Source organism: Meles meles, chromosome 3 (assembly GCF_922984935.1).
Source record: "Meles meles chromosome 3, mMelMel3.1 paternal haplotype, whole genome shotgun sequence".
Taxonomy (NCBI): Eukaryota; Metazoa; Chordata; class Mammalia; order Carnivora; family Mustelidae; genus Meles; species Meles meles.
In genome coordinates, this window is record NC_060068.1 from 118,625,345 (window position 1) to 118,652,869 (window position 27,525).

At 38.1% G+C, this 27,525-nt stretch overlaps 1 protein-coding gene across 2 annotated transcripts in view; it reads left to right on the forward strand.

Annotated features, from left to right (window-relative positions):
* Positions 1–27,525, forward strand: part of UIMC1 (ubiquitin interaction motif containing 1) — a 133,261-nt gene that overhangs the window by 101,474 nt on the left and 4,262 nt on the right. For both annotated transcript variants that reach the window (XM_045999404.1, XM_045999405.1), the window contains one exon: positions 25,855–25,933. In XM_045999404.1, coding sequence (XP_045855360.1) covers positions 25,855–25,933 — 79 coding nt within the window. The remainder of the gene's footprint in view (positions 1–25,854; positions 25,934–27,525) is intronic.

A 27,525-nucleotide genomic window follows, 5' to 3' on the forward strand; every position in this document is an offset into this window, starting at 1 on the left:
TAGGAATCTAATATTCTTATAATCTTGTGGAATTAGGTCAATTTTAAATTTAGTATTTGTTTATGTCTTCATGTGTATAAAATTATACTGTCTTTGAAGTCGTTGATTAATTTGCTTTGTACAGTGATTCAACTTAACAGAAATTTTTGTGTTCTAAATTATTTAGTGAAGTGTTGTGCTGGGGGTGCTCAGGAGGTGGTAAAGGGATGTGAGAGAGCGTGACTGGGACCTCAGATTCATACTCAGGGAATTTACAGTCCAGTGTAGCAAATAGACTTGGGCATAGCTAAGTATGGTAACAAATCAGCTGAAGTACTAAAATCAAGGCACTAACCACTTATAAAGGTGGAAGGGATTACTTTTGGTTGGCAAGAAAAAGAACAGATTCTTATTTAAGTGTTCCCCTAATATCAAGCATGGGTTTTTTACCCCCCCTTTTTTTTTCTGTTAGAGATAAACATCTAAGATAGCATGAGCCTTGGGGTGCCTGGCTGGCTCAGTCAGTGGAGCATGTGACTCTTGATCTTGGGGTTATGAGTTGAAGCCCCGCATTGGGTGTAGAGATTACTTTAAAAATAAAATCTTTTAATAAAGAAAACTGAGCATGCTGGTGGCATAAGCACTGTCTGAATTTCTGTTTAGAGTTACTTCTTTAAACTAGGATTACTAAAAGTGGAATTACTGGATTATATCTATAAAGTTTTAAGATTGCTTTCTAGAAAGATTTCAGCCATTTCAATTCTCACCACTAGCATAGGAGACTGTTCTCTTCACAACATTCCAAATGCTGAGGAATATTTTTTTTTATTTTTTACAGATCTTGGCCTATTTGATAGATAAATAATGGCATTTCACTATACTTTATATTTCTTTGATTAGTAGTAATTTGAGATTTTTTTCTTTTTTAGAAAAGCCAATTTGTCTTTCTTCTTTGAAGAATTGTTCTCTCAACTTTGCCCAGGTATCTTTTGGGTTCTTAGTCATTTATATAAGTTCTTTATAAATGATTTGCCTTTTGCTTCCAGGATGCTTTCCAGGTTTTTTCTATCCATCCATTCATCAGTTTTCACCAAATTCCCAGATTTTTGCAGCCTGAGACAGTAACCTCCTTGTGTGGATACTGTCAAAGCTTTTATTTCTTGAACAGGAGTGCTGATTCTGTAGAAAGATCTAATTGGTGTGAATTGAGGTGACACTGATACGGGAAAAGAGTATTGGAATCCAAGCAGAATTAAGGGAGGGGGTAGGCATCAAGGAGAAAGGATAAAGAATTTATTGCTATTGACTAGGTAGGAGAAGGTTGTGGCCTGGTACGAGTCAGCAGGAGGAATTGGCAGGAGCCAGATGCCCAAACTGGTATGTTATTTAGTAGATTCCTCTTTGATAACTTGACTCCAGAACTGTTTGGCATTTTCTGGAATGGCCACCATCTTATTTGAGTGCCTATTGACATAGCTACTGGATGAACTCTTAGACCAGTACTTTCACCCCAGACTTGTTAAGTTGCACTGTATGTAACCCTTCTTTTCTTGTATTAATAATGTAGCAGCAGTGTACCTCTTCCCTCCCCTCCGCATGCATCTTGGTTGTCTTCTGCCAACTTCTGTTCAGCCTTTCTGTGGAACATTTCCTAATATCTGCTCCATTGTGATACAGTAATAAAATTGTTGTGTGATTTGGCATATGAAATGGCAGTCTGACTGTAGTCTGGGTCTGTTTGAGTCCTAGGTGCCTTCACTCTTCTCATCTTATTCTTCTTAACATTGACTTTGTCTTTGCTTCAGTTACCTCTGCTTGTTGTGCCTTGCTGCTAAAGAGCCAGACCTCAGGATTTCTTTTAACAGTTTTCTTCTGCCAGATGTGCTTATTCTTTCCTTGAAAAATAAAATAGCTCTTATTAACACCTGAGTTAATACCCAAAGCATTATGTGTTGAAGGAGTATTATCAGCTAAAAACCACTTTAGAGAAGTTCTAATCTCACACTTCATGATCTAGTCACACCTTTTAATTCAGCATCTAGAGCATTTTGAGAAAGAAGAAGGTTCAAGGAATTAATATTAGATAACTCATCTCCATTAGAACTATCTTAGGGCCATAGACAGGACTTTAGTTACCTTAGAAGATAAGTATTAGTGTTATCTTCACTTTATTCACAAGGAAACTGGCATCGGAGAGGTTTAGTACTTGTCCAGCATCAGGTAGTTAATAAGCAGTAGAACCAGGGCCAAAGCTCAGGTTAGCTTGATTCCAGGGCTAGCATTCTTCATTGCTACAGGTTCTATCTGCCTTCCCATGTCTGGAGATGGGAATATACACAGTCAGGAAAGTTTGAGGAGACCATGGAAGCCTCAGTCAGTTTTAGGAAGCCAGAGTACTAGAATCCTTCATCCCTGAATGCAAACATGAAATCTGATCTCATCAGAATTGACCTTGTCAGCTTTTCAGTTACCTGGAAAAAACTTGTGGATTCAGACTATTTCCTAGTGAACAGAGTTGATATGATGTAAGTCACCTCTGAAAAGCATGTGTGCAAAGTGAAAGGATCAGATTCTATCAGAATTACTTCTGGTGGTGGCTGTGGAAATTGTCCGTTCACAGGCTGACTTGTTACTAAGGAGTCTAAGTGCATAATATAAAGGAAACACTTGATAGCAAGATACTATTTTTCCATTAAGTAAAAGGATTTAATTTGCTGAGTCTTTACAAGTCATACCTAATATCAACCAATAAGAGCTACCATTTATGAGTACCTGCTATATACCAGGAACTGTGCTGTTTATGTATTTTGCTTTAATTCTCATAACAACCTTTGAAGCAGATATTATTCCACTAGAAGAGGAAACTGAGGAAAATAATTTGAGGAAAAATTATTTCCCCAATATCACATACCTACAAAGTGGAAGGAACTGGGCTATATACAATCAGCTTTATTATTATTATTTATTATTATTATTTTTTACACAATCAGCCTTAATGAAAAAGCTTGTACTGCAAAGACTTATCCAGGAATGTTCAGGTTAAAAAAAAACAAAAACAAGATTCAGAATACTAAATTTAATATAATAGTTAATATATCATTTTAAGAATTTACATTAAAACTATATTTCTGTAAAAACAAACTGATGATAATATAATTTTGAGAATAAGTGTTCTTCTTGGTGGAGGTAGGTGGAGGCTGAGGATGGGATCAGAAGTACACAGTTAAATAATCAGTTTGAGAATAGTGTAGTTTTTAAGTTGGGTGATTGGTTTGGATATATTTTCTTTTGTATATATTATTAACATTTTAAAGAGCTTATATGTTCTATTACACTTCTTGTCATTCATTTCATTTCTATAGGAGCCTTGATAAAGCAGCAACTAGTAAAATTCAGAAAAGTTCAGAGGTTTTTTTTCCTCCATACAAAACACATTTAGTATTACCTTAATTTAGGCTCTGATGACAGTATGTGACCACTGATATAATTGCCATTAATGATTTTTTTTTTTTAAGATCTTACTTATTTGACAGAGACACAGTGGGAGAGGGAACAGAAGCAGAGGAAGTTGAGGAGGGAGAAGCAGGCTTCCCGCCAAGCAGGGAGCCTGATGCAGGGCTCAATGTGGAGCTCAATGCAGGGCTCGATTCCAGGATCCTGGAATCCATGACCTGAGCCGAAGGCAGATGCTTAACGACTGAGCCACCTAGTTGCCAGTACCATCATAGAGAGAAGCCTCTTGGGTTTTTTTCTGGGTTCTTTATATCTGTGCTACCTTTCATATCAGTTTCTTAAAAAGAAAACGGCCAGCTTAATTTTTACTATTGTCTTGCAGAAGGACCATGCATGTGTTTGTTTTAAATATAGACATAAAATTTGACATAAAAATTGAGAGAATAGTAGTACTTTGAACCCCAGCATCCACCCTTTCATCAACTCATGGTCACTGCTGTATTACCTATATTCCATCCATAACCTCCTCTCCATAGATTATTTCAAATCAGATCCCACATATCCTTTCATTATATTATTACTGAGTATCCTTGAAAGAGAAGATCTGTTTACTTTTTAATTTTATTTTTAATAGATTTTATTTGAGAGAGAGAGCACTAGAAGGGTAGAGGGAGAGAATCTTCAAGCAGACTCTCTGCTGAGCACGGAGCCCAGTGCAGGGCTGGATCTCGTGACCCATGAAATTATGACTTGAGCTAAAACTGAGAGAATTGGATGCTCAACCGACTGAGCCACCCAGGCACTCCAAGATCTCTTTAAAAAAAAAAGCCAATCTGGGGCGCCTGGGTGGCTCAGTGGGTTAAGCCACTGCCTTCGGCTCAGGTCATGATCTCCGGGTCCTGGGATCGAGCCCCGCATCGGGCTCTCTGCTCAGCGGGAGGCCTGCTTCCTCCTCTCTCTCTCTGCCTACTTGTGATCTCTCTCTGTGTGTCAAATAAATAAATAAAATCTTAAAAAAAAAAAAAAAAAAAAAAAAAAAAAAAAAGCCAATCTAAGCATTATACTGTTATACCTAAAAATTATTATAGATGTGAGTTCACATCTCCTTGAGTCTTCTGATTGTTTGAAATCAGGATCCAGTGAGGTTTATACAATGTAGAGAGTTTTTGATACTGATATCTTAGGCACTCTTAATTTACAGAAATCACACCTGCAAAGTGTTCCTTTTTAAGACTTAAAACACTCATGATTTCTACAGATAATTTTAGGATTGTTATTAACAGTAACTGTGTCATAGTCGTTTTTATTCCCTCCACAGAATCTTAACAGTGCTATGCAGGTAGGCCCTCTGAAAATGTACTCTTTTAAAGCCAGAGTTGACAAACTTTTCTTAAGGGGACAGATAGTAAATATTTTAGGCTTCGCAGGCCATATGGTCTCTGTCTCAGCTATACAACTGTAATCTCATAGCACAAAAGCAGCTGGAGATAATAGATAAATGAATTAGGTGGCCATGTTCTAGTAAAGGTTTATTTCTAAAAACAGGTTGTCAGCCCATAATTTGCCTATCCCTGTTCTACAGCATTGGTTTTTCAGAATGTGTTCTTTATTTATTTATTTATTTATTTTATTTTTTTTTTTTTTAAGTTCCCAGTAGCTGGAAGCTAACGTCTTTATGTTTCATTTTTTTTTTTTTTTTCTCATTTTATTTATTTTTTCAGCGTAACAGTATTCATTCTTTTTGCACAACACCCAGTGCTCCATGCAAAACGTGCCCTCCCCATTACCCACCACCTGTTCCCCCAACCTCCCACCCCTGACCCTTCAAAACCCTCAGGTTGCCCCAACCTCCCACCCCTGACCCTTCAAAACCCTCAGGTTGTTTTTCAGAGTCCATAGTCTCTTATGGTTCGCTTCCCCTCCCCAATGTCCGTACTTTAGATCACGAGAGTTCTGTCGAAGTGTGGAAAGGGTATGGTAGCCAGTACTAGTATTGTTGTAAGAGTCTATCTTTACCACTTACCTCATTCATAACTCTGCTTTTGAGTTTTTATATATTGTGTGTCAAAGGAGATTTTGTTTGGAAACAGAATTCTTTCATTTAGGAAGAAAAAGTTTTAGTTTACAGGTCTATAACATATTCCTAGTCTTTATAACAGTGACTCCTATTACTATTGCTTTGTTTTAAGCACTATGCACTTATGTATTTGTACTTACCCTTATCTTATCTGATCTTTGTAGCAACCTTAAAATTAAATTCTGTCATTCCCAAGGAGTAGTAGGTAACTTTGTCAAAATCACCAAGCTAGTAAATTGGATTGTTTGACCTTTTTTTTTTTCAAAGATTTACTTACTTGAGTTAGAGAGGGACAGAGGGAGAGAGAATCTCAAGCAGACTCCCCACTGAGCAGTAGAGCCTAATGCAGGGCTCCATCTCATGACCCTGAGATTATGACCTAAGCCAGTATTCAGAGTTGGAGGCTTAACCATCTGAGCCACCCAGGGGCCTCTGGTTTGTTTGGCTTTTTATTACTAAGAGAGGAATTCTCTGTATGTCCTGAATACTAGTCATTTGTCACACACATGTTGTTAAACAATTTCTTCTAGTCTGTGACTTGCTGTTTTCTTAATGGTGTCTTGAGCAAAAGTTTTAAGATGAAATTTAATTTGTCCGTTTTTTTCTTTTAAGCTTGTTTTCTGAATTAATTTTTGTGGAATATGTGAAGTAAGGGTTGTGGTTTATTTCTCCTGTATGATTATCAGTTGTTCCAGCACCATTTGTGGAAAAAACTTCTTTTTCTTAATGCAATACTTTGTTGCCTTTTTAAAAAAAATTTTTTTTTAAGGTTTTATTTATTTATTTGACAGAGAGAGAGAGAGAGATCACAAGTAGAGAGGCAGGCAGAGAGAGAGGGGGGGACGCAGGCTCCCCGCCGAGTAGAGAACCCAATGTGGGGCTCAATCCCAGGACCCCGAGACCATGACCTGAGCCGAAGGCAGCGGCCTAACCCACTGAGCCACCCAGGTGCCCCTAAAAAAATTTTTAAATATTTTATTAACATATAATGTATTATTAGCCCTAGGGGTGCAGGTCTGTGAATCGCCAGGTTTACACTTCACAGCACTCACCATAGCACATACCTTCCCCAGTGTCTATAACCCAGCCACCCTCTCCCTGCCCTTCGGCAACCCTCAGTTTATTTTGTGAGATTAAGGGTCTCTTATGGTTTGTCTCCCTCCCAATCACTTTGTTGCCTTTTAGAAAAATTAAATGACCATGTAAGTGAGATCTTGGTTCTCTGTTATAGTTCACTGATCTGTTTGTTTATCTTTATGCCAATGATGCAAATATCTTGATTATAGTAGCTTCATAGTAAGTCTTGAAGTCAGGTAGCAAATTTCCCCTTGTTCTTTTTTAAGATTGCTGGATATTACAGCCTTTTGAATTTCTATATAAATTTTACAGTCAACTTGTAAGTATATTCCTTTGTTTCCAACTTTATCTCTGTTAATATTTTCCTTGAAGTATATTTTATCTGATAGAACAACTTAACAGTGTTAGCTATTTCAGCCCTTTTATGTCTACTATTTGCCTAGTATATATATTTTTAAACATATTTGTATTTTCTTTTTTTTTTTAAGATTTTATTTGTTTCTTTGACAGAGAGATTACAAGTAGGTGGGGGTGGGGGTAGGGAAGCAGGCTCCCCGCTGAACAGAGAGCCCAATGTGAGGCTTGATTCCAGAACCCTGGAATCATGATCTGAGCCGAAGGCAGAGGCTTTAGCCCACTGAGCCCCAGGTGCCTCTCTCTTTTTATTTTATTTATTTGTTTGAGAGAAAGAGTAAGAGAGCACAAGCAGGGGAAGTGGCAGAGGGAGAGGGAGAAGTAGGCTCACTACTGAGCAGGGAGCCTGATGTGGGTCTCGCTCCCAGGATCCTGGGATCATGACCTGAACGAAAGGCAGATGCTTAACTGACTGAGCAGCCCATGTACCCTGTATTTTTTTTTTTTTTTGGATTTATTTATTCATTTGAGAGAATAAATTGAGATCTCCATCCCTTGAGAAAGCAGATGCTCAAGGGGCAGAGGGGCAGAGGGAAAGAGAAACTTAAGTAGATTCCATGCTGAGTGAGGATCTCATCACCTTAAGATCATGACCTGAGTCAAAAACAAGTTGGTTGCTTAACTGAATACACCACCCAGGTGCCCCAGTATTTTGATTTTTATTTTTAAAGTGAATCTCTTCTAGACAGCCAACCATTGAGTCATGCTTTTTATCCATTCTGTAATCTCTAATTTTTAATTGGAAAATTTAGCCAGTTGACATTTAAAATATAATTATTGATATGGTTGGATTTAGATCTATCGTTTTATTGTTTTGTTGTTTGTCTTTTTTTTTCCCTATTTTTTTTTCTTTCTTACCCTTTGATTATTTGAATATGTTAATAGAATTTTTTAAAGCTATACCTCTTTGTATCTTTAGTGGCTGCTCTGGGGATAGTAGGCTTTTCACGGTCTACTTACACCACTTTTTAAAAAAAGTATAGAAATCTCATAACTATGTAAGTCCATTTACTGTATTTTCCCTTTTGTTTTATGCTATAGTTGTCAAATGTCACATGTATATCTCTATATATTTTAAACCCCACAAAACAGTGCTAAAGATTTGTGTTTTTATCAGATAGTAATCATTTCTAATACTCTGAAGTTCTTCCCAATGATCTGAGTCCATATTGTATCATCCCCTTCAGCCTAAAGAATTGCCTTTAGCATTTCTTACAGTGTAGGTCTACTGGCCACAATCTTAGCATATTATTATCTGAAAAGATCTTGGTTTCACCATCATTCTTGAAGGATATTTTTACTGAATATAGAATTGGGTTGATATGTATTTTTTTCCCTTTAGCACTTTCAAGACTTTATTCCACTTTCTTCTGGCCTCCATACTTTCTGATAAGAAATCTGTGATCATTCAAATTGTTATACCCCTGTAAGTTGAAAACGTCACATTTGCCTCATTCTTTTTGTATGTTAAGTAATCTTGAATTTTATATTGGACACTGTGAATGTTATTTTGTGGATATTCTAGAGTCTGTCTTATTTCTCAAAGTATTGTTTGTTTTATTAGTTAACTGGGTTGGAATCAAACTGCACATTCTTCTTTGGGGAGGCAGTTCAAATCTTAATTTGATTCTTTTATCCTCAACTGGATTTTCTCTTGTACATGAGTGGTTCTGGAGTCAGTCAGATACCTGGGTAGAGTTTATTTACAAAAAGTGGGTCTTCTCTTTTCAAGTTTTTCCTCTCACCATATTCGTCAGTTTGGATTTGTCTGATGTTTTTTAAATCTTTTTTTTTTTTTAAAGACTTTATTTATTTATTTGACAGACAGAGATCACAAGCAGACAGAGAGGCAGGCAGAGAGAGAGGAGGAAGCAGGCTCCCCACTGAGCAGAGAGCCCGATGCGGGGCTCGATCCCAGGACCCTGAGATCATGACCTGAGCCGAAGGCAGAGGCTTAAACCACTGAGCCACCCAGGCGCCCCCTTGATGTTTTTATATGAATAGATTCGGGTTAAACATTTTTGGCAAGAATATAACAAAGGGAATGTTGTAGTCTTCTAAATGCATCATGTCTTAGTTACTTGGGGCTGCTGTAACAAAGTACCACAGACTGGGTGGTTTATAAACAACAGAATTTATTTCTCACAGTTCTGGAGGCTGGTAGTCTGAGATCAGGGTGCCAGCATTGTTGAGTTCTAGAGAGAGCCTTCTTCTGGGTTATAGATCACTGACTTTTTGCTATGTCTCATGTGATAAAAACTCTGGTTTCTTCAGGCCTTTATGATGGCACTAATCCCATTCATGAAGGCGCCACTCTCTCATGAGCTAATCACTACCCAAGGGCCTCACCTTCTAATACTATCACATTGGGGGGGACACCAGCATTCAATCCATAACATCACATCAAGGGCAAATCATCATCAGTTTGTACTAGTGGCTTTGTTAAATTTGATCTTCTCTTTAAGGTGGTGTCTACCAGATTTTTTTCTATGAAGTTACCCTTTCCCCTTTTTGTGATCAGTATGTCATCTATGGGGTAGTGCTTTGAGGCTATATGACTATTCTATTCCCAAGCAGGCTTTCACCCATGGTGTTAGCATCAATTGGTGATTCTTGCTTAAATTAATTACTACTATAACAGTAAATGATTATTTTTTTTTATTTCTGCCGTTCTTCTACATTGATTAGCTGACATTCTTTTGTGAAGAGGAACTTTGTTCCTTATCCCTTGTTAGTATTTTTTAAGATGGAATGAACTCATGGATTCATTTTTTTCTTGAGTTTTTTTTATTTTGAAGTCATCTCTGTGTTCATTGTGGGGCTCAAAATCACAACTCCAAGATCAAGATTTGCATGATCCTCCAACTGAGCCAGACAGGTGCCCTGGATTCATTTTTTAAATTCATTGTGTTGTAATTCATTCTTTCCAGTAGTCATTTTGGTGTTCCAGTTGTTCCAGATTTGATCAGTGGAAGTCCCTTGAGGTTGTCTTCTGTAAATTTTGGGCATGTGCCCATCAATTTTTTTGAGCACTTCCTTTTTACTCCAAGAAATTATAGGTTACCATGACTTACCCTGTTTAGATCTGGAATTTGCCATTTCCCAATGGCTCTACTCCTAATCATTAGGTTGTTTTGCCTTCTAACAGTTTTTTTGAGCATCATGTCTTTATTTTAGATGATTTTAGGGAAATTTTATTCAGAAAAAATTTATCCATGGCCCTGTCCAATCCAAACCACTGCTATAATTTGATATGTATCCTTTCTTTCCTTTTTTTTTTTTTTTAACATAGTTTTTACTGGCACATTTTATGTTGAGCCTAGTTTTAATTTTCATTGTTTAACAGTATAATGAATCCTTATAAACTTATTTTCCAGCTTCAGCAGTATCAACATATGACAAATCTTTTTTCACTTATAACATGCCTTCCACCCACCCCCCCCACTAGATTTTGGGGAAGCAATTTTTAGGCATATATCATTTATAAGTACTTTATATCTCTAAAAGGTAAGGACTATTTTTTAAAAAAATATGGCCACAGTACCATTATTACACCAGTCAGCATCTCTTTTCCCTAATTATCTCATAAGTTTTTTAAAAATGGTTTGGTTTTACACATTGCATTTGGTTGATGTCACTCAAGTCTCTTTTAATCTCTGTTATCCTCCTTTCTCTCTCTTTTTTTCTTTACAGTTTATTTGTTAAAGAGATTAGCTTTTTGTCTTTCAGAATTCCCTTTCTGGATTTTGCTGATTGTATCCCTGTTCTATCTTTAGTGTTATTCTGTTCTAGACAGTGATTTCTGAAAACTTCTAGTTAGATTTCAGGTTTGATCAGATTCAAGGTTTGATCAGATTCAGTTTGGATTTTTTTTTTTTTTTTTGAGAAGAGTATATTATAGATGATATTGTATGCTCCATATTGCATCAGTTTGGGAAGCAATCTTTATGATGTTATCTTTTATGATGTTACGATTGATCAGTAGGGTCAACCTAATTCACTCATTAGAAAGCCAGTGCTTTCAACTAACGGTCATTGGTGATCTTTGCCTAGATCTGTTATTTCATGAAGGTTGTCTTCTAATATATTTTTTAAAGATTTATTTATTTAAGAGAGAGACAGAGAGAGACCTTCTGAGTAGGGGGAGGGGCAGAGGGAGAGAATCTCAAGCAACTGCCTGCTGAGCACGGAGCCTGCCGTGGGGCTTGATCCCAGGACCCTGAAATCACTACCCGAGCTGACTGAGCCACTCAGGCACCCTGTCTCCTAATATTTAAACAGTTATAAAGTGGTATATATGAAAAAAAAAAAAACAAAAAAAAAAAACAGGCAACAGAAAAATCATTACCCCCCCACACACCATTACAGTTAATATTTTGGTATATTTTCTGTTTTTATTTTGAATTCCTGTGTAGTATTTCATCTTGTGTTTAAACATTAGGTTGTTTCAATATTTCATTGTTACAAATAATGGTTTGATAAAATATCTTTGTTTTATAAATCTCATTTAAATTCAGATAATTTCCTCAATATAGATTCTAAAAGTATAATTCATGGGTCAGTAGATATGAATTATTTTAAAATTCTAGATAAATATTGTCAAATTGTTTAAATAAAAATTCCAGCTGTTAAAGAAAAAAATTCTGCTATAAATATAATGCACAAGTACTAGTAAGAACTAGACAAGTGACTGCTTTTCTAAGACCTCTAAATTACTCAATACCTCATAGATTGAGGAATTTTGTTCATAAAAATATAATGGTGGTAGACCCTTTATTTCTGTATCTTAAGTAGGGATTATGTGACTTAAAGATTTTTCTCAGTATTTACTCTTGCCTTTAGCCTCAGGTTGAGGGGCACTGCTAAGAATATTTTTATATTTTTACTTTTGTCTTTGTATGGATAGGTATTGAGCAGGTCATGCTGACACTTTAGATGCAATGGCTAACTGTAGCAGCACTGAAGGTTAGGGTCAGGAGCTCAACATTCAAGTGCATCTCTTGAGAAAGCAAGCTTATCTCTAAACTTGAGAGGAAATTACTGCAACTTGAATAGGACAGGGGACCTTTATGGCTTCTCTGAAACAAAGAAGACAGTTTGGTATTGTGGTACTGGCTTTGGAGTCTAACAGGCTTGGAATTGTATCCAAGACCAGGTATTTACAGAATTGAGGCCTCTGAGTCTTTATTTTGCTCATCTGTAAATTGGACCCAGTGATGCCTGCCTGTTTTAGGGTTGTTTATACTTAGGAAGTGTCAACATAATCATTAGAGTATTTGAATTAGAAGCTATCTTTAGTAGAATAAGATTATCAAGTCTAGTACCTGAGAGAGCAAAAGGAATTTATTTATTGAATGGAATGAGGTAGATATGGCTTTTCTGTTTCAAAAGTTATTTTAGATCAGATTCAAGAGACAATTTCATCTAAGTTATAATAATATTCTATTGTTCTTTTTAAAAAATTGTATTTATTTATTTTGATGGAGAGAGTTGTGTGTACAAGCATGGGGGAGGGGCAGAGAAAGAGAGGGAGAAGCAGACTCTCCACTGAACAGGAAGCCAGAAATGGGGCTCAGTCCCAGGACCCCAGGGTCATGACATGAGCTGAAGGTAGGCGCTCAACTGACTGAACCACCCAGGCACCCCCAAAATATTCTCTTGTTCTTAAGGCCAGGAAATACTCTGGAAAACTTGTGAATAAGAAACTACCTTGCCAAGCTGATGAATTATATATATGTTTATATTGGGTGTCAATTTTATGCCAGGAATGTAGAATACTGAAGTGATTAAGAGACAGTCTGCTGGGGGAGATAAGTAGGTAAAGCAGTAAATAGAGTGTTGTGTGAAAAGTGCTGTGATAGATGCACAGAGGGCCCTGTTTAAGTGTAAAGTTTGGGGGCTTCTTGGGTCAGGGAAGACTTCCTGGGTACTGCCACTGTTAATGCTGGGCCTGAGTTATTTTGAGAGCAGTATGGAAGATTGGAAGGGTTGAGGCTAGAAACAGGGAGAGAAGAAACAAAGGAGTGTCAGTGGAAGTGGACAGATAGGAGAATCTTTCAGTGAGAGAATCAATCACACTTTGTGATTGGGGATCAGTTTGAAAGAAGGGAGCTTTGATTTAGGTTTCTGCCTAAGTAGGGTGCTCAACTTAGAGAGTCCCCCTGAGTAAAATTCAGAAGATGACTATATTATTTATACTGTATTATTTATGTTCCTTTACTGACAACCCCAATCAACAATTTACATATAGCACCTACTATAACCCAGGTACTCTTATACAAGCTGAGAATACAGTTCAGAACAAAAGAGAAATCTGTGCTCTCATGAAACTTACATTCTCATGAAGAAAACAAATGATAAATAAAACTTAAGAAAAATAAGGCAAGAATCAGAGGATAGAGAGGGAAGGGCAGGGAAGGCAGTGGGCGGTGGGTGGAAGGGAGCTCTTAAATTATTAGATCAAGGAAGACTTCTTAAGGTGACATTTGAATCAAGTCATTCCAGGTAAAGGGAATAACTATAAAGCTCCTAAAGCAAGAGTGTGTTTGACATGTGTCTTACAGCAGCAGGGAAGCCACAGTGAGTACAGTGGGATGAGCAACAGGGGAAAAGAGAGGAGAGATCAGATCAGTGATCAGATCATCTGGGTTTTTGCACTTTATTCTAAATTTGATGAAATGTCATAGAATGGTTGAGAGCAAGGAAGTGATGTAATCCAGCTCTGGCTACTGTGTGAAATGTAGTCTGTAGAAGGCCAGGAGCAAAAGTAGAAGTGACCAGGAGGCACTTGGAATATTCCAGGCAGGGTCTAATGTTTCTTTGGATCATAGTGATAGCTATGAGGTAAAGAAGTTGCCAAATTTGGGATGTATGTTGAAGATTGAACTTACAGGATTTTTTGGAGTAAGACAGAAAGAGAAAACTCAGGTGACACCATAGTTTTGCCCTAAGCAACTTGTTTAGTTATGACTCCATTTTTTGAGATTAGGAAATTCAAGGGATCCAAAATAGCCAAAACAGTCCTGAAACAGACCAATGTTGAGGGTTCACACTTCCTAATTATATAACTTACCAATCAAGACAGTATGCTGCTGGCATAAGGAGATAGATGGATGGATGGATGGAAGGAAGGAATAGAATTGAGAGCTCAGAATTAAAACCAAACATTTATAGCTAACCAGGTTTCGACAAGGCTATCAGGATAATTGAGTAGGGGGAAATAGCCTGTTCAACAAATGGTGCTAAGACAACTGAATATCCACATGCAAAAGAAAAAGTTGACTCCTACTTCACACTATATACAAAAAATAGATCAAAGACCTAAATGTAAGTACTAAAAACTCTGTAGCTCTCTTAGGGGTAAATCTTCAGGATCTTAGATTTGGCAGTGGATTCTTAGATATGACACCAAAAGTTTAAGCAATAAAGACAAAAATAGATAAAATAGGTAAATTAGACACCATCAAAATTTAAAACTACTATGCATCAAAGGATGCTATCAAGAAAGTAAAAAGAGGGGCGCCTGGGTGGCTCAGTGGGTTAAAGCCTCTGTCTTTGGCTCAGGTCATGATCTCAGGGTCCTGGGATCGAGCCCCGCATCAGGCTCTCCAGAAGCAGGGAGCCTGCTCCCCCCTCTCTCTCTGGCTGCCTCTCTGCCTACTTGTGATCTCTCTGTCAAATAAATAAGTAAAATATTAAAAAAATATATATATACAGAATGGGAGAAAATATTTGCAGAATTTATGTCTTTTAAGGGTCTGGATTCCAGAATATATAAAGAACTTTTACCATTCAACAACAAAAAGACAACCCAATTAAAACAAAGGACTTGACCACAATAGCCAAACTATGGAAAGAGCCTAGATGTCCATCAACAGATGAATGGGTAAATATGTGGTATATGTATATATATATATATATATATATATATATACATATATATATATACACACACACAATGGAATACGATTCAGTCATCAAAAAACCAAAATCTTGCCATTTGCAATGATGTGGATGGAGCTAGAGGGTATTATGCTAAGCAAAATAAGTCAATCAGAGAAAGACTAATATCATATGACCTCACTGATAAGAGGAATTTTAGAAACAAGACAGAGTATCATAGAGGAAGGGAGGGAAAAAATGAAACAAGATGAAACCAGAGAGGGAGAGAAACCACGAGACTCTTAAATCTCAAGAAACAAACTGAGGGTTGCTGGAGGGGAGGAGTTGGGAGGGTTGCAGTTGTTGGGTGATGGACGTTGGAGAGGGTATGTGCTATGGGGAGTGCTGTGCATTGTGTAAGACTGATGAATCATATACCTGTACCCCTGAAACAAATAATACATTTTATGTTAATTTTAAAAAATAAACCAAAAGCACTCGAGTAGATATTTCTCCAAAGATGTACAAATGGCCAACAAGCACATGAAAAAATGATCGGCATCATTAGTTAATAGAGAAATTCAAGTCAAAACCACAAGATACTTCACACCCACTAGGATCGCTATTTTAAAAAAAATAAAAGTAACAAATGTTGGAAAGAATTTGGAGAAATTGGAAACCCCCCCAAATACATTTTCTGTGGAAATATAAAATGGTGCAGTGGTCCCGAAAAAAAATTCCTTGGTATGCATTACTGATATATGCGACAGCTTGGATGAACCTTGGAAACATATGTTAAGTGAAGAAAGCCAGTCACAAGAGACCATATATAGTATGATTCCATTTATATGACATGCCCAGAATGGGCAAACCCATAGAGACAGAAGTAGATCAGTGGTTTGTCTAGGGCTGGAGGTTAGCAGGGAAATGGAGAGTGACCGCTAATGGGAACAGGTTTCTTTTTCAGTTATTGAAGATACTATAAAATTGATAGTGGTGATAGTTGCACAACTATGAATATACTAAAAACCATTGAATTACACTTTAAGTTAATGAATTATGTAATATGTGACTCATATCTCAATAAAATTGTTGTATCAAAACAAAAAACGATGACTCCAGAGTCAGGATGGATACTAAAGGTTTGAGGATAGCAGAGGAGAAATTAAATAGTCTCTGGGAGAGTAGAAGAATAAACTGACTATGGAAACATGATGATTGCTAAGCAGTACTGAGGGGCCACTTGAGGTGTGTGGTCTTAAATATACTGTGAGCCCATCAGCACTGTTGTGCTGCTTGTAAGGACACGTATTAAGTAGGTAGAAGGTTGGATTTAACCTAAATAGAGTTTTGCCAGGGAGTACAATAGAAATTAGAAATGAGTTGAGAGAATATTCAAGAGAATGGTTAATACGATAACCGTGAAATCTAAGTTAGGTAAACAGTGAGGCCATGACAGGTAATGGACAATGAAAAGGTGATAGTCTAGAACTGGAACATCCCAGTGGGGCTGAAAGATTATTGGAGTCAGGGTATTAGAGGGAGTGACTTGGAAGAGATAGCTGGTGGTGATCAGAGATCAGAGAACAGGACATCTGAAAATGAGATCTTGGAAGTGGCACAGTTATTATTGGCAGGCTCAACCAGAACCAGGGTTGAGGAATCAGGGCTCTTGAATTGGAACTGGAGAACACAGAAAATGAACTGGCTCTTTCTTACTTCTCCCAAGGATCGCACATAACTGGTACCATTCGAGATGCAAAGGACAGAGGCTAATTCATTACATACAATGGATGTCTTGGGCATTAGGCCTACTCTTCTCTCAGAACCCCACTTGAGAAAGGCTGAGATGGTATGATCCACGGGAGTTGATGGCCAAAAGGTCAAGGAACTGAGAGGCCAGCATATTCGACAGACCATACCCTAGGTTGAACCTATGAAAACTGCAACTTCATATGCTTCAGACTAATAAGTAGATATTAAAGTCACCAAGAATGACGGCAGGAGTGGTGAAGAGATAAGATAGTAAGTGCTATGTTAAAGTTTTCAATGAGTGGCCAGGAAGTGGTGTGGCTGGTAAGGGGCAGGTGACCAGGAGGATAGTAGGTGACTTCAGCGGGCGGGTAGCAGTGGTTTGTGTTTCAAACTAGGTTTTTCTAGTAGTCTGGAAACAAATGGGAGGCTGTTTATCCCACTTCCAGGTCAGTAGTACTTATAAAGAAGAAGAAATAGCCAGTACTTGAGAAGTGCAAAGAGAAACAGTATCTTCGGAGGACAGCCGTCTTTCAGTGAGACCAAGAGGATGAAGGAAACTTTCACACAAGCAGCTGAAAACATCGGGGGTTTTATTGATCATTGACACGGGTTCCAAGGGAGAAAGTCATTTTGAGAATAGGAAGATCAAGTTAGCTTACAAAAGTCCCTCCAGATGACAGTCAGGTGGGGCTGAGAATCTAGGTGATGAGAGCTGCCATGGGACGCTTGGATTTGCTGTGGTGTCCAAAGTAAACACTTAAGGTGGGATAGGATTAGTCATGGTTCTCTCTTAAAGGAACAGTGCTAGCCAAAGGAGGTGTCCACATGACAAAAATGTTCTATATCTGTGAGGTCATATATGATAGCCAGCAGTCACATGTGGTGATTGAGCACTTGAAATGTAACACACACAAAAATGAAAAAAAATCACTGAACTATGAGACCATTTTTAGGTGGCCTAATACACAGGTAACCACAGTCCCTATAGGGGGGTAAGGGACAGAAAAAAAAGTTTGAGGAATTAATGACTCAGAAAATTCCAAACTTGATAAAAACTATAAATCTGTTGATCCAGGATGTTCTAGGAAGCACAGGCATAAGAAACAGCATCATAGGGGCACCTGGGTGGCTCAGTGGGTTAAGCCTCTGCCTTCAGCTCAGGTCAAGATCTCAGGGTCCTGGGATCGAGCTCTGTCTGTCAAATAAATAAATAAAATCTTTTTTTAAAAAGTTTTTTTTAATTTAGAAAAAAAAAAAAAGGAGCTGCTAGCCAAAGGAGGTGTCTCTCTGATCTCTCTGTCAAAAATCTTAAGGAAAAAAAAAAAAAAGAAACAGCATCATAAATTTTAAAAGCACATCATAATCAAGTTGTTTCAAACCAGAGATAGGGGGAAAAACCCTGAATATCATTCAGAGAAAAAAGACATGTTACGTGCAGATGGGAAAAATAAGAATTAATCAGATTTCTTGTTAGGAACAACACACTGCAACTCCATATGGTTCCGTCTAATAAGCAGATATTAAAGTCACCAAGAATGACGGCAGGAGTGGTGAAGAGATAAGACTGTAAGTGATATGTGAAAGGAAGTGGGGTAGCTGGTGGGGTGGCAAGAAGACAGTCAGGCAAAATCTTATAAAATTCTGAAAAAAAAGTTACCAACCTAAATTTCTATGCCTAGCAAAAATCTTAAAAATGAGGCTACTAAATGTAATAAAGTACCTCAGATTAGATCCAAGAATATTTGGGGTGGGGGGGTAATAGTAGAAAAACTGGTGAAATTTGAATGAAGTATGGAGTTTAGTTGATAGTTGTATGCCAAAGAGGTGTCTGGGTGACTGAGTCAGTTGGGAGACAACTCTTGGTCTCAGCTCAGGTCTTGATCTCAGGGTTGTGGGTCTGAGCCTGTGTTGGGCTCCGCAATGGGTGTGGAGCCTATTTAAAAAAAAAAAAAAAAAAAAAAAAAAAATTATGTACCAATGTTAATGTTTTAGTTCTGACAACAGTACCATGTTTATGTGAGATTTTAACATTAGGAGAAAGTGTTATTAAGAACGTTATAAAGAAATTTCTACACTGTCTTTTTAATACTTTTTTACAATTCTAAACTATTCCAAACTAAAAATGTTATTAAAAATTTAAAAGATGTGGGGCGCCTGGGTGGCTCAGTGGGTTAAAGCTTCTGCCTTCGGCTCAGGTCATGATCCTAGGGTCCTGGGATCAAGCCCTGCATTGGGCTCTCCGCTCGGCGGGGAGCCTGTTTCCTCCTCTGTCTCTGCCTGCCTCTCTGCCTACTTGTCTGTCAAATAAGTAAATAAAATCTTTAAAAAACTGTTTAAAAAATGTAAAAGATGAAATACAGACTTTTCAGATACACTAACACTGAAACAATTCATCACCAAAGACTTATTCATAAGAAATATTTAAAGTCCTTGAGGCAGGGGCGCCTGGGTGGCTCAGTGGGTTAGCCTCTGCCTTTGGCTCAGGTCATGATCCCAGGGTCCTGGGATCGAGTCCGGCATTGGGCTCTCTGCTGGGCAGGGAGCCTGCTTCCCCCTCTCTCTCTGCCTGCCTCTCTGCCTACTTGTGATCTCTGTCAAATAAATAAATAAAATCTTTAAAAAAAAAAAAGTCCTTGAGGCAACAGGAACATTACAGTGGACTGGATTGTGTCATCATGCCTCATGTGACTGAGGAGCTGAATTTTAAATTTTATTTCTTTTTTTTCTGCATTTTTTTATTTGTTTATTTACAGCATAACAGTGTTCATTGTAATTTTATTTAATTCTAATTAAGATTTAAGTTTAAATAGCCACACATCTCAGAAAATGGTAGATAATTCTAATGATAGCCTTTTTGTTGGGTCTTCAAGGAGAGGCTGGTAATACTGAGATACACATCATGCGGATGGAACATGCCTCCCCTTCTTCTTCTTACCTCCCACTGAGGAAATGCTAGGTTGGAGGATGGTTAGTCTTAGCAGGACCATACATACAATTCTGTGGCCTCCCTTTTTTTTTTTTTTTTACAATTTTTAAATTTATTCATTAGAGGGCTTGCGAAAGCATGAGCATGGGGGTGTCAGAGGGAGAGGGAGAAGCAGACTCCCTGCTCAGCAGGGAGATGGACATGGGGCTGATCCCAGGACCCCAGGATCATGACCTGAGCAGAAAGCAGATGCTTAACCAACTGAGCCACCCAGGCACCACTGTGGCCTCCCATTTTTTCTGCTGAGATAGTTTTGAGTTTGAGGGAGATAGACTGAGTAGAATCTCTCTTGTTTGTATATATAATTTCCACTCTCCTCAGGGAGTCATCATTTTCACTGTTTACAGTTCCAGGCCACATGTTTTTACTTTTTAGAGGGGTTTATTTGAGAGAGAGAGAGAGAGCAGGCACATGAGCGAGGGGAAGGGCAGAGGGAGAGGGACAGTCTCTGCTGATCATAGATCCAGACTTGGGGCTCGATCCCAGCACTGAGATCATGAACTGAACCCAAGGCAGATGCTTAGACTGAGGCACCCAGGCACCCCCACATGTCTTTATTTTTGATTGCTTGTCTTTAGATTTTGGAAACAGTGTAGAAACAAATGTTTACACAGTATTGATAATTGTTCTGTAAGGTTTTGGTTACTTACTTGACCAGGTTATACTTACTTGACCATTCTGTTTGTACAAATTAGTATGAGAACTAAAGATTAAGACCTAATCTAAATTATAGATAAGCTTGGCACTGGTTCTAAGGGTAGTCTTTTTTAAAAAAAATATTTAAAAATTTTTTTAATTAACATTCTAAGGGTAGTCTTAAATCTTTAGATAAAGCTAAGAAGTAATAATAATTTGGAATAATAACAGGAATTATATAATAACAACAACAAAGGTTTGTTGAGGACTTTCTGTGGGCTGGACACTATTCAACTTATTTGGATTATCTGATAGGATCTTTACCAAAACCTATGAGGGTAGATGCTATTACCTCATTTTGTAGGTAAGTCAACTGATACTAAAGTTAAGTTACTTGCCCAAGTTACTCTACCCAACACAGCTGGTAGAATCCTAACTTGGACAACTCTGAAGTCAATGCACTTTATTCTGCTAGATGTTACTGCTTTTTTTATGTATTAACAGTGCCAAGCCAAGTCCCAAGCATAGCTCCTGAGGATGTTTTCCATCCAGTGTTACATAAAGGCCTGAGTTAATGGTTGTAGGTTATAGGTGGCTCTCTCAGCTCTCAGTGTTATCCCTCCTTTCTGTTCTATCCCTCCTACCTGGTAGTTGCTTTTTGGGTAGTTGTCCTCAGACTCCATTGCTTCCTTTTGAAATCTTTGGCTGTTGTCACCAGTAGTTAGGTTTTTGGACTTAAATTTCTTCCTGCAGCTATTTGAAATGGCTGTGTCAGCCCTCAGGAACTGAAGTTGTAGGCTCCTTTAGAACAACATATACCTTCGTGCTCCTTCATAGGGTAATATATTTCAAAGGGAAAATATAGCTGTAGGGTCCAGTCCAGTTCACTCTGCTCATAACATTTAATAATAGAATTAGCATATAGTTTTCAGCCATGGGCCAAATCTCTCCCCTCGTATTCTTTTCCACTTGCCCACTCATTTACCACTTATAACTTTTTCTTTTCGCATCCTTTACCCTCTTATTTCCCAGGAAAGACAGCCTGCTCTTATAAAACAACATACACTTCTTTGTTTTATTTTATTTTATATTTTAAGATTTATTTATTTGACAGAAACAGCTAGAGAGGGATCACAAGCAGGGAGAATGGGAGAGGGAGAAGCATGTTTCCCACTGATCAGGGAGCCTGATGTGGGGCTTGATCCCAGGACCCTGGGATCATGATCTGACCCAAAGGCAGATGCTCAATGACTGAACCACTCAAGCAGCCCATTAAGATTTTATTTTTTTAGCTCTACACCCAACATGGGGCTTGACCCACAACTCTGAGATTAAGATTTGTACACTCCCACCAACTAATCTAGCCAGTGCCCCAACATATGCTTCTGTAAAGTTAGACTCTTATTGTGTTCCTGGTGCCATGTTTCTTTGTTGTTATTGTTTTAGCTTTGTGATCTTGATCAGGTTATTTAATATTCATCATCTAAAAAGTACAGGTAATCATATATGCCTCGCAGAATTGTTGTAATAGAAATTACGTTTATAAAGTCCCTGGCACAGAGAATGTCCTCATAAAACAAGAGCTTTTTTGAGTACATTTCTGTGATTTAATTTGGCAAATGTTTATTAGCATCTAATTAATGCTGTACTCTCCTGAGGATGCTGAAGAAACAAAACCCAGAATCTCTGAATTCAGAAAGTTGCTTAGTGTAGAAGGGGGACTGACATATAAACAACAGAAATGTGCTAAGTGCAATAGGGGTATATATAAAGTGCTAGAAGCAATTATTTTCTCAGCCTTGCCTGGGTAGTGCTTTCCAAGTATTTCTTTGGGAAAAATACTTGGTATTCAAGATGGAGGGCAAATAGAGGGAAAAAAACAACCCATAAAGGTTTCTGTAATCTGTGAGGTGCCAGTGTTTTGAGAATTGATTTCAGCAAGATACTTGATAAAATCATGAAGTCCTTATACATAAGATGGAGAAATGTGGACTGGCTGATAGAATAGGAGGTGGATTTGAAGGTGGTTATATGGCTATGTCCAGGATGGTTTTCTCCTACAGTACTTTATTTTTACTTATAAAAATCTGTAGGTTGGAAGGAACCTTAGAAATAGATAGTGTACTTTAACTTGTATCTAAGACTTCTCTATAATCTGGTCTTTTTTTTTCTTCTCTTTTAATTTTTAATTCAACAGTAGAGAAAAGTATATAGTGCAAAAATATGCCACCCTCCTATTGCATTCCCCAAGTGTCCCTGTCATCCTCCCCAGAGACAAACACTATTAATAGTTGCTTGTGAGGGGAAGGAGGGAGGGAAGGAAAGAGTGAGGGAGGAGGAAAAAAAGTTGCTTGTGTATATATAATCTTGTTTTATTATGCGTTATCTTTTTACACCTTGTGTTATAGTTATTTAATGTATGTGCTGTCTCCCTTAGTAAACTGTAAGCTTAAGAACAAGGACCCTGGGGCACCTGGGTGGCTCAGTCAGTTAAGTGCCTGCCTTCAGCTTAGGTCATGATCCCAGGGTGCTGGTATGGATTCCCCACATGGGGCTCCCTGCTCAGTGGAGAGCCTGCTTCTCCCCTTCCCTATTTAGCTCCCCCTGCTTGTTCTCCCCGCCCCCTATCAAATAAATGGATAAAATCTTAAAAAAACAAAACAAGGACCCTACTACATAATTTCCTGTATATCCCCCAAATTACTTGCACATTGAAGATTCTCAATAAATACTTGCTTGCTTTAAGTATTTAAAGGAAATTTGGACCAGGAAGAAGACAGGCTTATCTAGTAAAATGCCATAGGTTTCTTTCCTTGGCCATGTCATTTATTATAACCATTTTCCTCAGTGACTTGGATGAAGATGTAGAAAGCATGCTTGTCATATATGCAGATGACAAAAAGCTGGAAAAGAGAGTTGATAACATCAGATGACAGAATCAAGACTGGAGATGATCTCAACAGACTAGAATGTTCAGCTGAAAAGAACAGGGATAAATATAAAGTCCTGTGTTTAAGGAGGGAAAATAACCAACAACTTTGTTACCTAAGTTTAGAATTAGGAGACTTGTCTTGATAATATTTTATTTGAAGATAATTTGGAAGGGCAGGGGATGAATCTTAATTACCTTTAAGCTCAATTTAAGATTTTCAACAAAGCAAATACAGTCTTGGCTGGATAAGTAGAATATGAGTCTCTGTGGGTTAGTTTATAGTTCTTGTATTCTCTCTACTGGTCAGATTGCTTGTTGAGTATTTGGTCCATTTGGGGGTTTCACACATAAAGAGAGAGACTGACAAATGGGGATGTATGTGAAGGTCAACTAGGAACGTAAAACTTGGGTATTGGAAATCAGACTGATCTAGATCTATCCTGAGTTCTACCACTTACCATTTGTGATAGCTTGGCAAAGTTAATTCCTCTGAGTTTGTTTCCATACCTTTAGAGTAGGGCAGAATAATACTACCAATCTAGAGGATTGTTGTTTTTTTTTTTAATATTTTATTTATTTGACAGAGAGAAATCACAACTAGGCAGAGAGGCAGGAAGAGAGAGAGGAGGAAGCAGGCTCCCTGCGGAGCAGAGAGCCCGACGTGGGGCTCGATCCCAGGACGCTGGGATCATGACCCGAGCCGAAGGCAGAGGCTTTAACCCACTGAGCCACCCAGGCGCCCCTAGAGGATTGTTTTAAAGATTAGAATTAACCTAGGGAATCAAAAGTTTCTGCACTCATTAGAGATTGGATTAATGACTAGCTATAGTCCCTGAGTAAATCCAAGATTGTAATGTAACTTGTTAAATGTTCAGAGAGCTGACTTATGGAAAAGGAGGTAAACTTACTTATACAGCCCCCAGTAAATACAGAATGAACTGGGTTGTTGTATAGCAATAGAATGAGTTTCCCTAGGAGGAAGTGAATTCCCCTCAGTGAATGTATATAATCAAGTTGAGACTGTATGATTACTTGTTGGGGATGCTTATAGAAGGCATTTTTTTTTTTTTTAAATGAGTAGAGGGTTGAACTAGAAGGACAAGTGAACTATGAACAGCTGGGGGCCAAATCCAGCCAGACATCTGTTTTTATAAAGTTTTATTGGAACATACCACACCCCTTATTTATGTGTTGTCTGTGGTTGCCTTCTAGTACAGTGTAGAGTTGGGTAGTGTGACAGAGACCATATGGCCTGCCAAGCCTGAAGTATTTACTGTGGCCCTTTAGAGAAAGTTTCCTGACTGCTGACTAGATCAGTGCTTTACAAACTAATTATTTTGTGAACTGATAATCTTCCTAAATTCTATGGCATGGGGATTTCAAGTCAAGAGGGAAGAAGACAAGATTGGAAATGAGATGGTTATAGTTTTTCTTGTTACTGCAAGGATTGAAGACTAGAAAACAGTTGTTTAACCTCCAACATCTTTTAAGAGACTGTTATTTTATAAATAGATGCCTTTTGGCGTGAGACAAAGTATTGGTATGCTACCTGGGCTAAAGCTTTTTACCCACTAGCGCTGGAAGGTGGTCCTAGTGTGGTGGGAAAAACTGGTTGTGTTAACCATTGTGAACTTTTTTCCTCTTAAAATTGGAGCACTTCCTAGAGTAAAGATTAGAGCTAATACGGGTATACTCATATAGATGTAGCTATCATTACTGTATGTCATAGAATACATCATTGGAGTGTGTGTCACACCAGACAGAATTTTGGTTGGGAAAGTGTAAAGGGATTCAGTGTTGCTAGTTGGGGTACTATACAAAACCTTTCCTTGGGACGCCTGGGTGGCTCAGTGGGTTAAGCCGCTGCCTTCGGCTCGGGTCATGATCCCAGGGTCCTGGGATCGAGTCCCGCATGGTCTCCTTGCTCGGCAGGGAGCCTGCTTCTCTCTCCACCTCTGCCTGCCTGTGTGCTCTCTCTCTCTCTCCTTCTCTCTGACAAATAAATAAAATAAAAAAAAATTAAAAAAAAAATAAAAAAAAAATAAATAAAAAATTTAAAAAAAAAAACCTTTCCTTATGTGGACTAGATCTTTTTTTTTTTTTTTTAATTAAAAAATATTTTTTAAAGATTTTATTTATTTTAGAGAGAGAGAGTGCATGCCTGAGAATGAGCGGGGGGAGGGACAAGTGGACTCTGCACTGAACACAGAGCCCTTGGGGCTCCATCTCACAAGCCTGAGATCATGACCTGAGCTGAAACCAAGAGGGGGACACTTAACTGACTGTGCCACCTGGTGCCCCTTGACTAGATTGTTAGATCTCATGGCAATAGGGGATAAAAAGATCTCCCATTAGCAGGAATATCAGTTCATACATTACAGGTGTTATTCTCTGCTAGAAAAGCAGAGGTTTCCCACACAGTGCACTTTTTCCAGGGGAATAGGATTTTAAACTTTGCTTCTTCGCATACATTTTGTCTTTTATATTTGTAGTCTACTGCCAACTAACAGTTTTTTTCTTTTTCTTTCTTTGTCCCTCCCTCCCTTCTGCCCTACCTCTCCCCCACCCACCCACCCTCCCTTCCCCTCTTCCTTGCTTCCTCTTCCTCCCTCCCTCTCTTCCTTCCTCTTTCCCTCCCTCCTGTCCTTCTTTTTTTGTTGAAAGTATTGACTCGGAGACAAAAAGAGGCCAAAGGCAAGAGTGACAGTGGGACAGTTGCCCAGACTTCCCTAGACATTGACAAGTAAGTAGGTAATGCTGTGTTCTCAGAGCGCTTTTGACATGCTACGGCTTATACTGAATAAAGAGATCCATTCCTCTCCTACCCTGGTTTTCGTTGGCCTTCCAATCACTTCATTGCTTTGATGTCTGAATTTATTTTTTTATTCCCAATTTATATTAGTGTAGATGGCCTCTGTATCTTTTTATTCCTAATTTATGTCAGTGTAGATGGCCTCTATATGTTTAATTACCCTAAAAAAGGCCTGCCACCCGTTCCATTTGTACATTGCTCTTAGATTTCTGTTTTCTTTGAATTTGTGTATTGGTGTTTGGTACTTTTGGAAAGCAGTGAGCTATTTTGCAATGTAATAGTACAGAAGTTGAGTTGCAAAAGGTTGAGCAATATAGGTGACTAACTTGGGTTGTGGGTTGCAGCTTGACTAAGAAAGTACATTCTATGGGATGATTGGGTATAAGTGACACCTCCTGAAAGTAAAGACATTACCAACAATACATTATAGCAGTAGTCATTAGGCAGAAATGTTTATCTTTGAAATATAGATTTTAGACCTGAAATTTCAGGGCTGCTTTCCCTAATTCAGTTGAGCAGAGCGGATCATTTGTTCCTTTTGGAATCCTGTCATGTGGCCATTCCTCTAGGACTATATTCATCCCACCATATTGCAGTAATTTTTTTTCTCTTTTGATATTTCAGTCTTCCTGGATAGGCTGTGAATTATTTGAAGGCATATACTTGCCTTCATTCATATTTATATCCTCAGCATCTAATAAAATGCATCTGAGACAGCCGTTAACAGTAATAGCTGTTTGTCTAACACCTGATATTATGTACCAGTCACTGTGCTAGGTGTTTGATTTACTTCATAGCTCTCACAATAGCTGATAAGATAGTTTTTCAATAAAGAAATTGGAGGGAAATTAGAACTGGTTAAGATCATGCGACCAGAACTGGCAAAGCCCACCTGACTCAAAAACTTAAGCTCCTTGCACAGTGCTGCTGTCTCTCATATAGTAGGGGGTTAATATATGATTTTTGCATTAATTCATAAATTTTTAAAGGTACACTGGTCTAGCTTTTCTCATAAGGCAATTTTTTGCTCCTATTTTTAAAGCCCTCCAGAGTAAGTTTCCTTAGAGCTAATTCAGATCACTCTTGCTGTATAGTAACTGACTAGTAAAGGCCAGAAAGAGTCTAAAATAGCAAGCTTTGGAAGGTTGTCTTTAGCTTCTTAAAACTAAGATGATCTTAAGAATCAAGCAGACCTGGCTTCTGATATTTATTAGCTAATAAGACCTTGGGGAGAAAAGTACCTTCTTAATAGGGCAAAAGAATTAATTGAGAAATTGTGTTTAAAGGGCGTTATACCAGTTCTTTGCTACAGAAAAAATAGTTAATGATTGTTCATTTCCTTCCTTTGTCCCCAGTGATTCCATTTTCACTGATGCCCAATAAACCTTACTTCAAGGACACAGTTTCCTCTCTTTCTACAGATTATACTATTATAAAAAGATAAAAATAGCTGTGTATATGAAGTTACACAAAAGACTCTAGGAGAACTACATGGTTTTGGTAACTTCCTAGTTGATGTTGCA